The sequence below is a fragment of the Agelaius tricolor genome, unplaced genomic scaffold, assembly GCF_023055355.1.
Source record: "Agelaius tricolor isolate 1412-34295 unplaced genomic scaffold, bAgeTri1.0.p SCAF_10, whole genome shotgun sequence".
NCBI classification, from domain to species: Eukaryota; Metazoa; Chordata; class Aves; order Passeriformes; family Icteridae; genus Agelaius; species Agelaius tricolor.
Window position 1 is genome coordinate 3,010,967 of NW_027269270.1, and position 12,819 is coordinate 3,023,785.

Genomic DNA, 12,819 nt, shown 5'->3' on the forward strand with positions numbered 1-12,819 from the left:
GAAAAAAATGCAGAAGGGTGTTATTTTTCCTGGCCCTGAAGCTGCAGAGGCCTGTGTGCAGGCACATTTGTATTTTAGATACCATAAACTTCACTAGCACTGGAGGGAAGAGCCTGCATTAGTCTGTAAGCTCTAGGTGACATGAAATGAGTCATCTCTCCACTCTGAGCTTGCATGTTCTGCCAGACCCCTCAGATCTGTGACCTGTGGCAGTGTTTACAGAAGATGCAAGCTCACTCTGTGCTTGGGGAGATGCCCATCATCCCAGAGGTTCAGGCTGCCCAAGGACCCAGTGGGCTGCTGTTTGTAAACCAAGACTTCTTTATGGTCTGGTCCTGCCCATTCCAACTGGAAAAAAGGTGCAGGTGTGACTGTATCTATTCAGGACATTCCCAAGAATAAAACTAGCTGAGAAAAATACTTCTTTAGAATAGGTTTTTGTTGTCCTGAATCTTTCTTTGGCAATCTCAGGATTACATGTGATTTAATTTGCTTATATACACTGCCTTAGAAAAACAAACACAGAACCACAAACCAAAAACAACCATGCAACTCACTGAAAACTAAACCCTAAAATACTTCTTACAGGCCTGTTACTAAAACCATAAAATCATTGACTTACAGAGTCATAAAAATGGGATTTATTGTATATTTCCTGTTTCAGCCAGGGTCTTGTTACAATTCCCTCAGGAAGATAAAACACAGGGGACTATTAACTTATTCTAATAATCTTTCAGGCTTGTCCATGGATGGTGTGGAAGTAGCAAGGAAGAAAAGATTCTTTTAATGCAGTTTTTCAGACTGTAATATTTGGGGCTGTTTTTATTAGACAGACCATTATTAACTATCCCTTGCTCTTGGGGTATGCTTGCCTTCTAGATTTTTTTTAGCAAATATTAGTAATATTTGCTCAAATTCCCAGTGTTCCTGAATTCCCAGAAAAAAAAAAAACAACAACTATTTGCCCAGTGTTTTGTATCCATGTTGTGGGTAAAATTAGTAGTATGACTAGGAAAACATGCTGCTTTATCTTTAAACACCAAGAAACCTAACTGACATGCATTTCAAAGACAACCCTATGCTAATTCTCTATTACAGGCTTTAAGTCTATCCACACAAACACATACTGGCCTATCTCTCCCACAGCGGTCTCATTTTGCAGAGTGATTTTCCATGTTTGCTGTTTAGGTTTTTTCCCAGATTTTTATGGCCACGTCAGAGTTTACAGCTTCTCAATACTGAAATTTGCTACCTGCCATGCTCATTTTCCACCTGGACATTGGAACTTGGATGAGTGCTTCTGTGGGAAATCACTGCCAGATTTAATGCAAGCTGTATGTGTTTCTCAAAGCACTAAGCCATGCTGAAGGGACTTAGAGCAAAAGACAGAAAGCTGAACCTCCTGATGTGTCTTAGCAACCTTCCCCCAAATCCTCCCAGCTCATTTTCACTGTAAAATATCGTGCAGATGTGAGCCAAGAGATTTGGTGGAACAGAAATGCTCCTGTTCCTTGTGCAGCTGAATTACAAATGCCAACAGCTTTCCTGACCTCTGGTTTAGCACCAAGGGTGCAATCACTTAAAGCAAGGGATGCAACTGCCATTTTTTCTTAAAAATGAGAACACATCTTAAATTCAGAGAAAAATTAAATTAAATTGCCTAAATTCAGAGGCAATAAAAGCACAGGTAGTTAGTCAGTACCTAAGCTCCTGGACTTCAAACTGGGAAAGCATCTGCATGTGTTTCAGAGCAAAGTAGTTCCATTTTCACTTAATTCCACTGTTCCTCGTCGTGTTAATGCACCAATTTCCCAGGACAAAGATGAACAACCATCCACAGTCACTTAACAGCACTGATTGACATGTAATTAGTGTCCTGAAGGCACTTGTTGCTCCACTGGTTGTCCTGCTGCTGCATAGGAGGGGACACAAAGGAGTATGCTTGGCTGCTTTGCTTGCCAACATACAGGTTTTTCTCATTTTTTTGCTTTAAACTCCTGCTCAAGTGTTTATGACTGTGAGATAACACCCGTGGTAGCATTATGTACAGACATTGGATTTCAATATGCATTCAATTTGTTACTCTAATGTGACAAATTGCTATACCCTATTACAATGACCACGAGGATAATAAAAAATACATCCTTCTCTCCCACTGTGGGCCACGACAGAGACACAACCACATCCACTGAACCCTCTCCAAGTTATAATTGCTTCCAGATGGAGTGTTTAAGACAAAAAACCCCAAACCCACAGAGGTCTATAATATTCTACACATTACACAGCATTTCTAGTCTGGCCCCTGCAGAAAGAACTTGAGAGGCCTAGCTTAAAGGCCATAACCACTCTGAATTTAATTTTGTTAAACCATAAATTTACTATTTCAGATTTACAGCCTCTCTGGTTGCATGGCCTGAGCCTGCCTCTGCTGCTGCAGCATTACCCAGATTTATTAGCAGTGCCCTGCAGTACTAAGTGCCAAATCATACTCATGCCTAAAAATAAGCCCTGCACAAACAGTTGAGTTTTGCAGTACCAGCCCAATATCACCAGGTGCTGAAACTCAGCCTCACGGCTCATTTCAGTGGGAGCTGATTTGGTTTGATGCACCAGGGATCAAGTAATACCTATAAATTGAAGCCAGCCCAGTTTCTGTGTACTTTTACTTGTGTTTTTAGCCACTGAGAGATCTCTAAGGGTTCACTACAGAAACCTCAGCAAATCTGGAAGAAGAATCACCTTTCCTGAGAGCTCCTTACACACTTGTTGAGCCGTACAAACAGCAGATGCTCCAGCAAACTGAAAACTATGAAATCTAGCCATGTAAAACAATTTAATGTTAAAAAGCTAACACACAGAGAAATTCTTAATTCTCCCAGATGAAGGTTCCCAATTGCCTTACCTGTGTGCTCACTTGCCTGGTGCTCTGTCAGACCCTTGCACAGCTGGCCTTTTCACATGAGTAGCTCCTGGCTGCTTATTTTTAACTTCACAACTCAGTTTCTCATCCCATCTCTGATTTACTGAAAAGCTTTAAAATTGGGGAGAGTTGCTGAGGCTGCAGCTGCTGCTGTGACTTTGTCACGGTGTTCCATGTTTTGCCACTTTATTTTTACTTCTGTGAGAGATAGCAATGAAAGTAGAAAGATACCCCAAAATTAAGGAAGAGCAGGTGGTCTATGAGCATGAATCCACACAATCTTTCAGTGTGAAGCCATTATACATTAACATAATCCACAGCCTAGTCTAAACTAAGTGTCCAATCTCTTAGAAAATATTCTTTTTCTGCAGAAGCCTTTGCTTGCCCACCAGATCTTTTAGACACTTGCAGCAGTCCACAGCATATCTACTGATTTATAGTTCCTATGCACCAGGCTATGCTGAAGCCCTACCCCCCTCAAAACAGTGATTTGAAGGATATTTTGGGAGCTCTGGGACTTTCAGTTCTGTATCCTACACACACTTTAGTTGTGGTAGAAAAAAAATCAGAGCCAGTAAATTATTACTATGCTTATTTTTCTCCACTTATATCCTGATGATACTAAGTTTTTTTTTTAACTAATAATTTTTTAAAAAAGGTTAAAAATAAGGATGAGAATACTGTTGAGAACTAAGTATTTTAAAGGTGCTTTAGTTCTCTACTCAACAAACTTCCACAGCTCAATGAAGACCAAGGGAAAAAGCTAGTGCCATTTTTCTAGGAATTATTTACAGGTTTTAAGTGTGGCCATTCTGCTGTCCCTCCCCTAGTATTGCTTTAAAAAAATCCATCAAACTAACCTTGCAACAAGCTTTTTTCAGGGTAGGGTGTGTTGTTTGGGGTTTTTTTGCCCCCACCTTTATAGAACCTTTGTTCTTACAAACAACGCTGTGTTTTACCCGCTCCCTGAAGCCACAGGCTTGCAAACTAAAATTGGAAACACAAATCCTTTTGTAGCAATGCAGCTCACATGCATACACAGAAATATTTGCCAGTTTAAATGGGCAGGAAGAAACTTGATCAATTCTTTGTGACTTAGAAAAGCTTGTGTATTTTACCTGCCCACTAAGGACTAATGAAATACCCAATGAGCCCAACACCCCTTAGCAAAGGACTGAGACAACCCCTAAGCAGTGCCTGGAGGACCATGGATTAGCCAGCAAATAATTAGTATTATATGATAAATTTCAAATGCATTGTCATTTCCTTGATGCTTGTTTTTGAGCTTTTACTAGATAAAAGTTCACATATTTTCTTAGCACTCATTGAAAAAAAAAAAGAAAAGGTTTTGGAAACAGTGGTGCAATTGTTTCCCTAATAAAGTTACCTCTAAAGCAAGTGCCACAGGCTCAACCCACTTTCTTTCTCAGCCCTTTGAAATTATTGGTTATCCAAAATAAGAAACTGCTGAGATGAACTCGTTCACTTACCTGATCTCACTGTAACACTCAACATCTCCCAGTTTAGACATACCTGGAACTAAATCCAAACAGCACATAGCTCCTTCAGTGCTTCATGACAAGCAGCCATGAGAGAGATGGTCCTATCCAGTTCTGCTGGCTTGGTCTTGGCAAACAAAAGCTCATGATAAGACACCTAGAAGTTTTACACTTACAAGGATCCTTTATTTACAAATAGACCTAAGGCTGGATAAGTTTGCTTCATGTGCAGTATGGAACAAAGAGGATACATCAGCTGAAATTTTTAAATGTAGTTCTGAAGTCTGTGAGATACAATGTAGATTTGATCCACAAAACATCCAGTGACTTCAGAGTCACAAAATGGAATCAAGAGTTACTGAGCAATGTCTTTCCCAACTTCTCTGCTGGCTCTGTGATAAGCATTTTCCCCTCTTACCTCCCTTTTCTTTGCAATCCTCTTCTGTATTCCTATAACTGACACAGTCTTAGTTTACAGTGCATTTATTGTGATACTTCTCTTTCCTTTGTGTGACTGTGCAAGGAATGGTTTCGTTGTTGCTGAGATTGTGTCCTTGCTACTGTTAAAAAGACAGCTGAATTTGTATTATGTACTACTGGTTTTGGCAAACATGAGACTTCTCTGCACTGGGTGCCCATTGAGATTCCCTCAAATTCAGCCAGAATCAAAGGCTAATGTCAAGGGCAGAGAGGGCAAGAAGAGTTTGCAGGTTACCTGTGATATGGTCTTTGCCACATGCTGGTAGACACATGATGTGAGCACTGACAAGACAGGAAAGTCTGTGGTCAGTGGGAAGTGAACTGGACCCATGAGCACTGGGGTTGACACAGCTGTGGCAACTTTGCAGCTCACATCTCTCTACACACAGGTGTCAGTACAATTTTTATTGCTTACCTTCACTTTCTGTGAGAAGGCCCTTCATAAGATTACTATGATCAGGAGCAGGGCAACAACCTTAAAGTTTACATGAGAAATTATTCAAAATACCCTTACTTCATTCAAAGCTCAATTGAGGCTTTTCATTCTGAATGTAATACTCACAAATTCTTTTCCTGAATTGTCTAAGACAGACTGACACCATATCCAGTGAACAGGTCATTTTGACCCAGGAGTGCTAGAGAAAGCATGACTAACAGCAAATTAATATGGTTTTGGACACAGGTCAGGGGGACATTTTGGTTTTGTTATGAGTTAGTACAAATATTTACAGACTTTGTAACATGACAAATAGCAAAAGCACACAAGGAGCGGTCAATTAAAGCAAAAAAGTTTTGTCATTTCAGGGGATGATTTAGCTTTATCATTAAAATGATTTAAAAAAATTTATTTACAGAAGAATACAGGTAGAACTTCAGTATTTTTGAAAGCTGGTTATTTGACAACATTGAAAAGCATTCCTACCCATGACACCAATTCATATGTGTGTGTAGCTGCCAGTTCAATTACCTTGCTATGGACAGCCAGCTGTGTCCATGTTTCAGGGCAAGCCACAAGGACTGAAATGGAAGCAGTTCCATGTATTCTTCCAGTCTTTAGTTTATCAGCCCCATTTAGTAGTGAAAACAACTGCAATAAATTATTTCTATTTTATCCAAAATGCACTATGGTGTTAAAGGATGCTTGAATTTGGATCTGAGACCAATTTGAAGCATATGGCTAAAAAAAATCTCTTTCACTGATTGAACAGGATGACTTCCTACACCTAAACTCCTAGCTTGCAGTTTCATTCAGCTTGAGGGAGTAATTAGCAGGAAATAAAAATACAGCATTAGTTCAGACATACCTGACCTTAAAGAATTTGTAAGTTACTAGTAAGTAACTGAGGGTTTGGTTTTTAGTATGAATCACAATGCTGAATCTCAGGACAAGGGAAGCTTTTGGAAAAAATGCAGTTTAGAGGCCAAGCATATTTACTTATGGTCTGAAATTCCTGAATCTGGAATGAATAAGTTCTCAAGTCATACAAGCCCATGACGACCTGCTGAAGAAGGCTCATATCTTTCTTCAAATCACTGGCCTCATTCCAACATTTTCTGGGAGAATGCCTTTTGGTGTATAAAAAGTGGTACAGTCCAAGTGCTACCAATTCCTTTTCCTATATAGAAATCAAATTACTACAGCAAAAAAAGGTTTAGGAGTAGCCCTTGCTTTCACTGATAATCTTTTGTCCTGGCAAACAGATCTTTTTAAACTGTAAAAATAATTCTGTGGGCAGCAACAGGACATTCTTCTTCTGCACTGTTTCTCACATGAGGCAAAACCCTCCCCCATGAATCAGACATTTGATCCAAACTGGCTCCATATGGGGCCAACGCAGCCCAGCCATCTGTGCTTCGTGCTCCAGGAATTACAAACACATTTTGTTTGTAATGGCACAAAAGGCCACCTGAGATGACTCCACATACAGTGGCAAGTGTTGAACTTACTAAGTTGTGGACATGGTCTTGCAGGCTCCAGAGGAAAAATTCCTTCTCTATCTTCCTTCCCAACAAACTTGGTTCACCAGGCTTGTGACAATTTGTGCAGTGCATGGACACAGGTTGCCTTGAGGAGTAGGCCTGAGGTGCTCTGCCTTCCATGAGCAGGCTGAACCCTAAACAGTCCTGTGGTTGCTCAGCTGAAAGCAGGAACAACAGAAATACAGCAAGAACAAAACAAGGAAACCCTTCCAGCCCTGCCCAAATCCAACCAACACATGGATGAGTCCACATGATTCTTCCCCAGCTTTTCCCTTGTGTGGTTTGTTCTGATCTTGCCCAAGTTAAAAAGGAGTGGTGTACTTAAAGAGGCATCACCTCAGGGATTTGTGTGCCAGACACATGGAAGGACTCCCACAGAAACTACCACGTCTAAAAGGTTCGTGCCTAAATCTAATCCAACTGTGTGAGAAGCAGCTTCTTGCAGAGATACTGAACTCATTACCTGTTTGTCACTGATTACCTGTTCTCTAGATTTGGTTCACTAACACCACCGACAGCGGAAATCTGGGATCTGAGGCAAATGGACAGATACAATTGTTTTGTTAAAATATTAAAAGCACAAAAATTATTTCTTAAACTTGAGTTTTTCAAGAATTCATCTTGAAAATAGGCATTGTTTTCCCACAAAAGGCTACATCAAAATCAAAATCTTAATTGAAATCAGAACATTTGAATGTATTAGACTATAAATATTACAGAGTAATATTTAAGAACTCATAAGTCTTGCATTCAACCTAATTACTTTATGAACAAACTTCTTCATTATGGTAGCAACTTAACAATTTAAAAACACTTCCATAGTTATAACATAAAATGCATAATTAGGAAAAATATAGATGTACTGTCTTACTTCCTTAGGACAATTTTATTCCAGTACTTTTTTCCTCTGGACAGAGGAAGCTATTGTAACTGAGCACACAACAGCTCTTTCATAACAGAAAAAGTTACCAGCATGCACAGAAGTTGCACCAAGAACAGGGGCTCTATACAATGTCCAGAGCCTGTTGAGGAACACACAGCTTTATACATCAGGGATTACAGAGCACAACCATCTGGTCAGCTTTCAGGCTAAATGAGCCCATGCTACCCTGCAAGGCCAATTTGCATGACTGATAAAAAAGGGACTATTATACATCTGTCTCAGTCATGCCTGATGTTACGGTTTTAGCAACATTCGCCCCTTCTAGGATTATTTCAAGTTTCATACTTTAACAATACACTTATTTCTATGGGTACAACTGGCATAGCTACATACTCTATAAATGCTTTTCTTGCTTTATTATGTAAAAATAAGATTTAAAGGATAATGGCACTAAAGTGACATTTTTAACATTGTTTTTAATTCCTTCTTCCATCCTTTTACAAGATTCGCTATCGCAAAAGGCAAAAGGTGAAGGATTAAAAGAAGTCTTCACATAAAAGCTCTAAGGATTGATATTTAATGAACTGTGAGATGTAAATCAATGCACAACAGCACAGTTAAAGCTTAAAATACTAGGATAACATTTATATTAAAAATAATTCACCTACAGATAATACAGTCTAGTGTTTATTGTATGTTATGGAAGGTACACTTGAATTTCAAAAATTTAAAACATATAAAAAGTGGTTAAGGGCTAACATTTTATCAATATATGATAAATGTGTAAGAATGTTTATTATACAGCAGGGTACAATGGTAGTGTTAATGCCAACAGGGCACCACAGAAGTTAGTTTAAAAAAAATTTCCACTATGCTTTATACAAACACCACCACTTGCAGTTGTTTAAGAGAATTGGGAGAGGATCACTGTCTGTAGGATAAGCAGTCCTATAACATTTTTAATGTTAGATAGTGTCATAGTACGTAGATTGGTGAACGTTTCAAAATAAAACTAGAAATGCTGTAATTACTTCACAGAAATGCACATCCAATATTTGTTTTCAATAAGAACAATAGGTACAAGTTTATAACTCTCCCTATTTGAAATAATTTACACACAGATGAAAGCTACTCTATGTAAAATAATCACTACATACATTTTTCTTCTGGGAAATAAACAAGCAATTTTTGTTTTGCATGATCAATATCAAAAAACATATAGCAGAAGTAGTATTTTTAAAACATAACTGGTGCTCTAAAGTTAAAAAAAAAAAAAAAGAAAGAAAGGAATGAGAAAAGAAATTTTCCGTAAGTGTGCAACCTAAAATCAACCAAGCTTATATTGTAGTACAACCATATTAAGAAACCACTGTTTAGGAATACAACTTTATGGAAAAAGTTTATAATTCACAAAACTGTTCATCAGGCCATAGAGTAAAATAGCTCCACAGTTTACAGATAAAACTGAGGCCACACAGATGCGTGCTATGTCTTATCTCCAGTAAGTAGATACTTAGGCAGAGGATGTAACACTTTGTTTGTAGACAGCATGGTATGCATTTCTCAGCAAGACATAAGGGAAACAAGACTCCAAGAGATCCATTGTCAGGAATGGAGACTCCTGCACAATCTGAAAAATACCAGAAACACAAGGTTTTGCAGAGCACCTTCTGCTGCCTGCTACTGATAAGCTGTTTCATGTAGATCCTTCCAGCCTGCATCACATTACCACTCACATATTTCACAGTGAAAACAAATTGCACCAAGTTTATAGTGGTGCTTCTCCCCAGTATATGTATAGTATATTTTAGGGGTTAGTATTTCCCCAGATACTATCTACTTATAATAAACTAAAGACACCTTGACATATAACTACAGTACAAACTAATATATGAAAAAACAACTTACAAAAACCCTTAAATTTAAACTCACTGCTTCTCAAAATAAGTATTTTGCTTTCCTATATAAATAGTTATCTTCTAAAAGATACTGAATACTGGGAGAAAAATCCTCTGAGCACAGAGGATTCTCTCCTACACACTCTGAACACTGTTTCTTAAATGTATGGTAAATACTAAACAAACAGTGAAAATTATCTGAACATGGTGATACAATGTTCTAAGCAATAAAGGATGATGGCAATAATATGTGCATGTTGGGGGAATGAAAAAAAAAATACTGACATGAGAATGCCAGGAAGAACAACATAAAATTATTTCCACTGGTTTGTGAGCTACAAATAAAACACACAAATGCTCACCATGTCTAGTAGTAGGTAAACTGATTCTCGGTTTCTTGTAGTAGTTTTGTCTGTCTCCTGGCCAATCTTCAGTAGACTGGATGATGCAAGCTATACAAAATGAGTATTTCAAAGCAATAAATAAAACAAAGCATTGATGAGCTTCTGCTGTTTTGTTACACAAAGCCAATGGACTCTGCATTGTACTAATAATGGCAAAGGAAATCAAGTAATCCTGAGCACATGAACCACCACTGGCCTTTAGTCTCCATGTGCCATACTGGCTTATTCCTAGCAGTGTTTAATAAATGACACATGCTATTTTAATATAAAAAGTAAATTAATTCATTGCAGAGAACTTTTTGTTGTAATCACTGTTTGGCAATTACGATGTTTCCTGAAATCAATGACAACTCCCAGGGGATCAAGATGTCACTTCTGTCCTTCCCAATATACACTTCAACTTACTGCATTTTTGTAATGTCTCAAGTGATAAAGATATTTATTGTTTGAAATTTTACCCATTTTGCAACAGAAGAAGTTTCGAAGAAATGCCATCTCAACTGTCAACAAATAATATTTTATCAATATACCTTCAGTATACACTCACTTCATGGTTACCAAACTGGGCCTGGATAAAAAAATATTCATAGTAGCTGTAGTTATAGTTAGCATCTGTATCTTAGCCAGTTGTGTAAACTGGTGGTATGATTAAATATGGAGTAGAGACTAGAGAAGGTCAAGTCTTGTTATTCTCTAAAAAAAGGGGGGGAAATTATGCCTATTGATTTTTGTATTTTTTTTTCTCTTATGTATTCTCTGTATTCTTTACACATGTATTTGGAGCTCTGTAGCCTGTTATTGTATTCTAGTTCATTTTCCCAGTACTTTTCCATGCCTTTTCCCCAGGCAGAAAGACAAAACTTATTCCAGAGCTCCAAGCCGTGGGGGCACAAGGCCCCTGTGCTATCATGGCTCTTCCTGGCTACCAGGGTTGAGAACAACTCTTTGAGACACATTTTCATAAACAGAGGGCAGCTAGTACCAAGGGAGGGCTCCAGAGAAGGGGCTTGACCTGCTGAGGGGGATTGCATCACCACTTGTCCTCCTAATTGATGTTTTTTGTCAAATATGCTAATTTGCTAAAGTTGTAAAAACTGTATTCACCCTGTGTGGGTGGGCTTTTGGGGACATTCTTCCATAACTGCCCCTGGAGCTCCCATGGAGATCCACTTTTATATTACCTCCCATACCAATATTATCTCTAGGTTGAAAATGGCATTGCCATAAGCAATCATGTTATCCTAGTTTTAGAAGATATGCTAGAAACTTCTAACATGTATTTGGGTATTTACAAGCTCAAGATCACAAAATATAGTAAAATATTTAATTTATAGATGCCTTGATACACCATGTATTCATCCCTACAGAAATTTGAAAAAAAACCCTTCCAACTTTCAGATGTACAATCATCATTTTGGCTTTCACAACATTCCTAAAAAAACGTTTACCAGAAAAGGATACTAAATTAAAATACTAACTTTAAAAGTAGCTTTTGCACAACATTCTTCCTGAAAAAGCTGTCATGAATCAGTTTTTCATCTGAAGTCAATATGTATACTTGAAAAGATACATAGTACATATTCATCAGCGTTAAGAAACCTCCTAAGTTTTTTTCATATTTAACTAACTTGGACAGGAAAGCAGATCATCTTCAGCAGTAATTTCCTTCTCAAGAGAAATGTTTTTCTTTCAGACTAACAGTAAGTGTTAAAAAAGAAAGATTAACAAAATATCTGAACCATCAAGTCATAGTCTGTGCAGTAAAAGCAGTGGTCTGAAAGTAGTCCATAAACACTGAAAGAATGCGAACCTCATACCAAAAGTGTTTTTATCATATGAAACTATACTGGTTTTCTTCAACTGTCAAATGTATGCAACTTGATACAGCCATTTCTCTTTCATGTTTTACATCCAGCAGTTGCATTAGACAAGGTCAATGGCCATAGGGGTTTTTTCTGATTTACAAAATGCAATGGATTTCCACAAGTGAAAGATTCTTTTAAGGAAAAAAAAAAAGAAAAATTGTTTCTGTGAACTTCTAGTTACAGAAAGTTACCTAAAATAAAGAGGGAGGGGCTTTTTCTCCACACATTTTAACATCAAATAGAAAAATCAAAACCCACTCAAAATCAATAGTAATTTTTTTAAATTAAAGTGATGCTGCTGTTTTAGCCTCTCCTTTAAGTACGGCCTAATTAAGAGCCATTTAAAAAATTTCATTTCTACTCAAGCAGCACACCAAAATGTATTTAAAACATGTCATCATGACCTAAAAACTTCTAATTTTTTTTCCTAAGCATCACTCAGGATTTCAGCAGCTTTCATCTTCAATCTACTCTGAGGCATAAAAAATTTCCTTTTCCCAACTACCCTGCAACATGCTGCTACCTGGCTGTTCATGTTTAAGGGCAGGCATGTCAAAAGATACAACCCACAAGCCACTCTGAAGTTTATCTTACTTTTTAAAGAAGGTAGCTAACTAAAGTATCCACTACTTCTGACTTCTTCATGGGAAGAAGTCAGCTAGACAGAACTTTGATTTGATATGCATTGAACATTTTTTTTTCCACTCATGGGCCACACAATGTGAGAAATGGTATGTGCTAAAATACTAAAGATTGTACTGAAAAAAATTATGATACTTGCACTGATTTGCTCCTCTAACTTTCCAACATCACACAGAGGTGTTTATAAAGAACTAGTGCAAAATTCAATCTATGTACAGACTTGTATATAGAAACATAGAGAAAATAGT

At 37.7% G+C, this 12,819-nt stretch overlaps 1 protein-coding gene across 6 annotated transcripts in view; it reads right to left on the reverse strand.

The window, feature by feature from the left end:
• Window positions 1–8,218: 8,218 nt before the first annotated feature.
• NCKAP1 (NCK associated protein 1) overlaps window positions 8,219–12,819 on the reverse strand; it is a 52,776-nt gene continuing 48,175 nt past the window's right edge. For all 6 annotated transcript variants that reach the window (XM_071434405.1, XM_071434404.1, XM_071434403.1 and 3 more), the window contains 2 exons: window positions 10,023–10,112; window positions 8,219–9,392 (listed from right to left, as the gene is read on the reverse strand). In XM_071434405.1, the coding sequence (XP_071290506.1) occupies window positions 9,276–9,392; window positions 10,023–10,112 (207 nt within the window). In that variant the 3' untranslated portion in view covers window positions 8,219–9,275. The remainder of the gene's footprint in view (window positions 9,393–10,022; window positions 10,113–12,819) is intronic.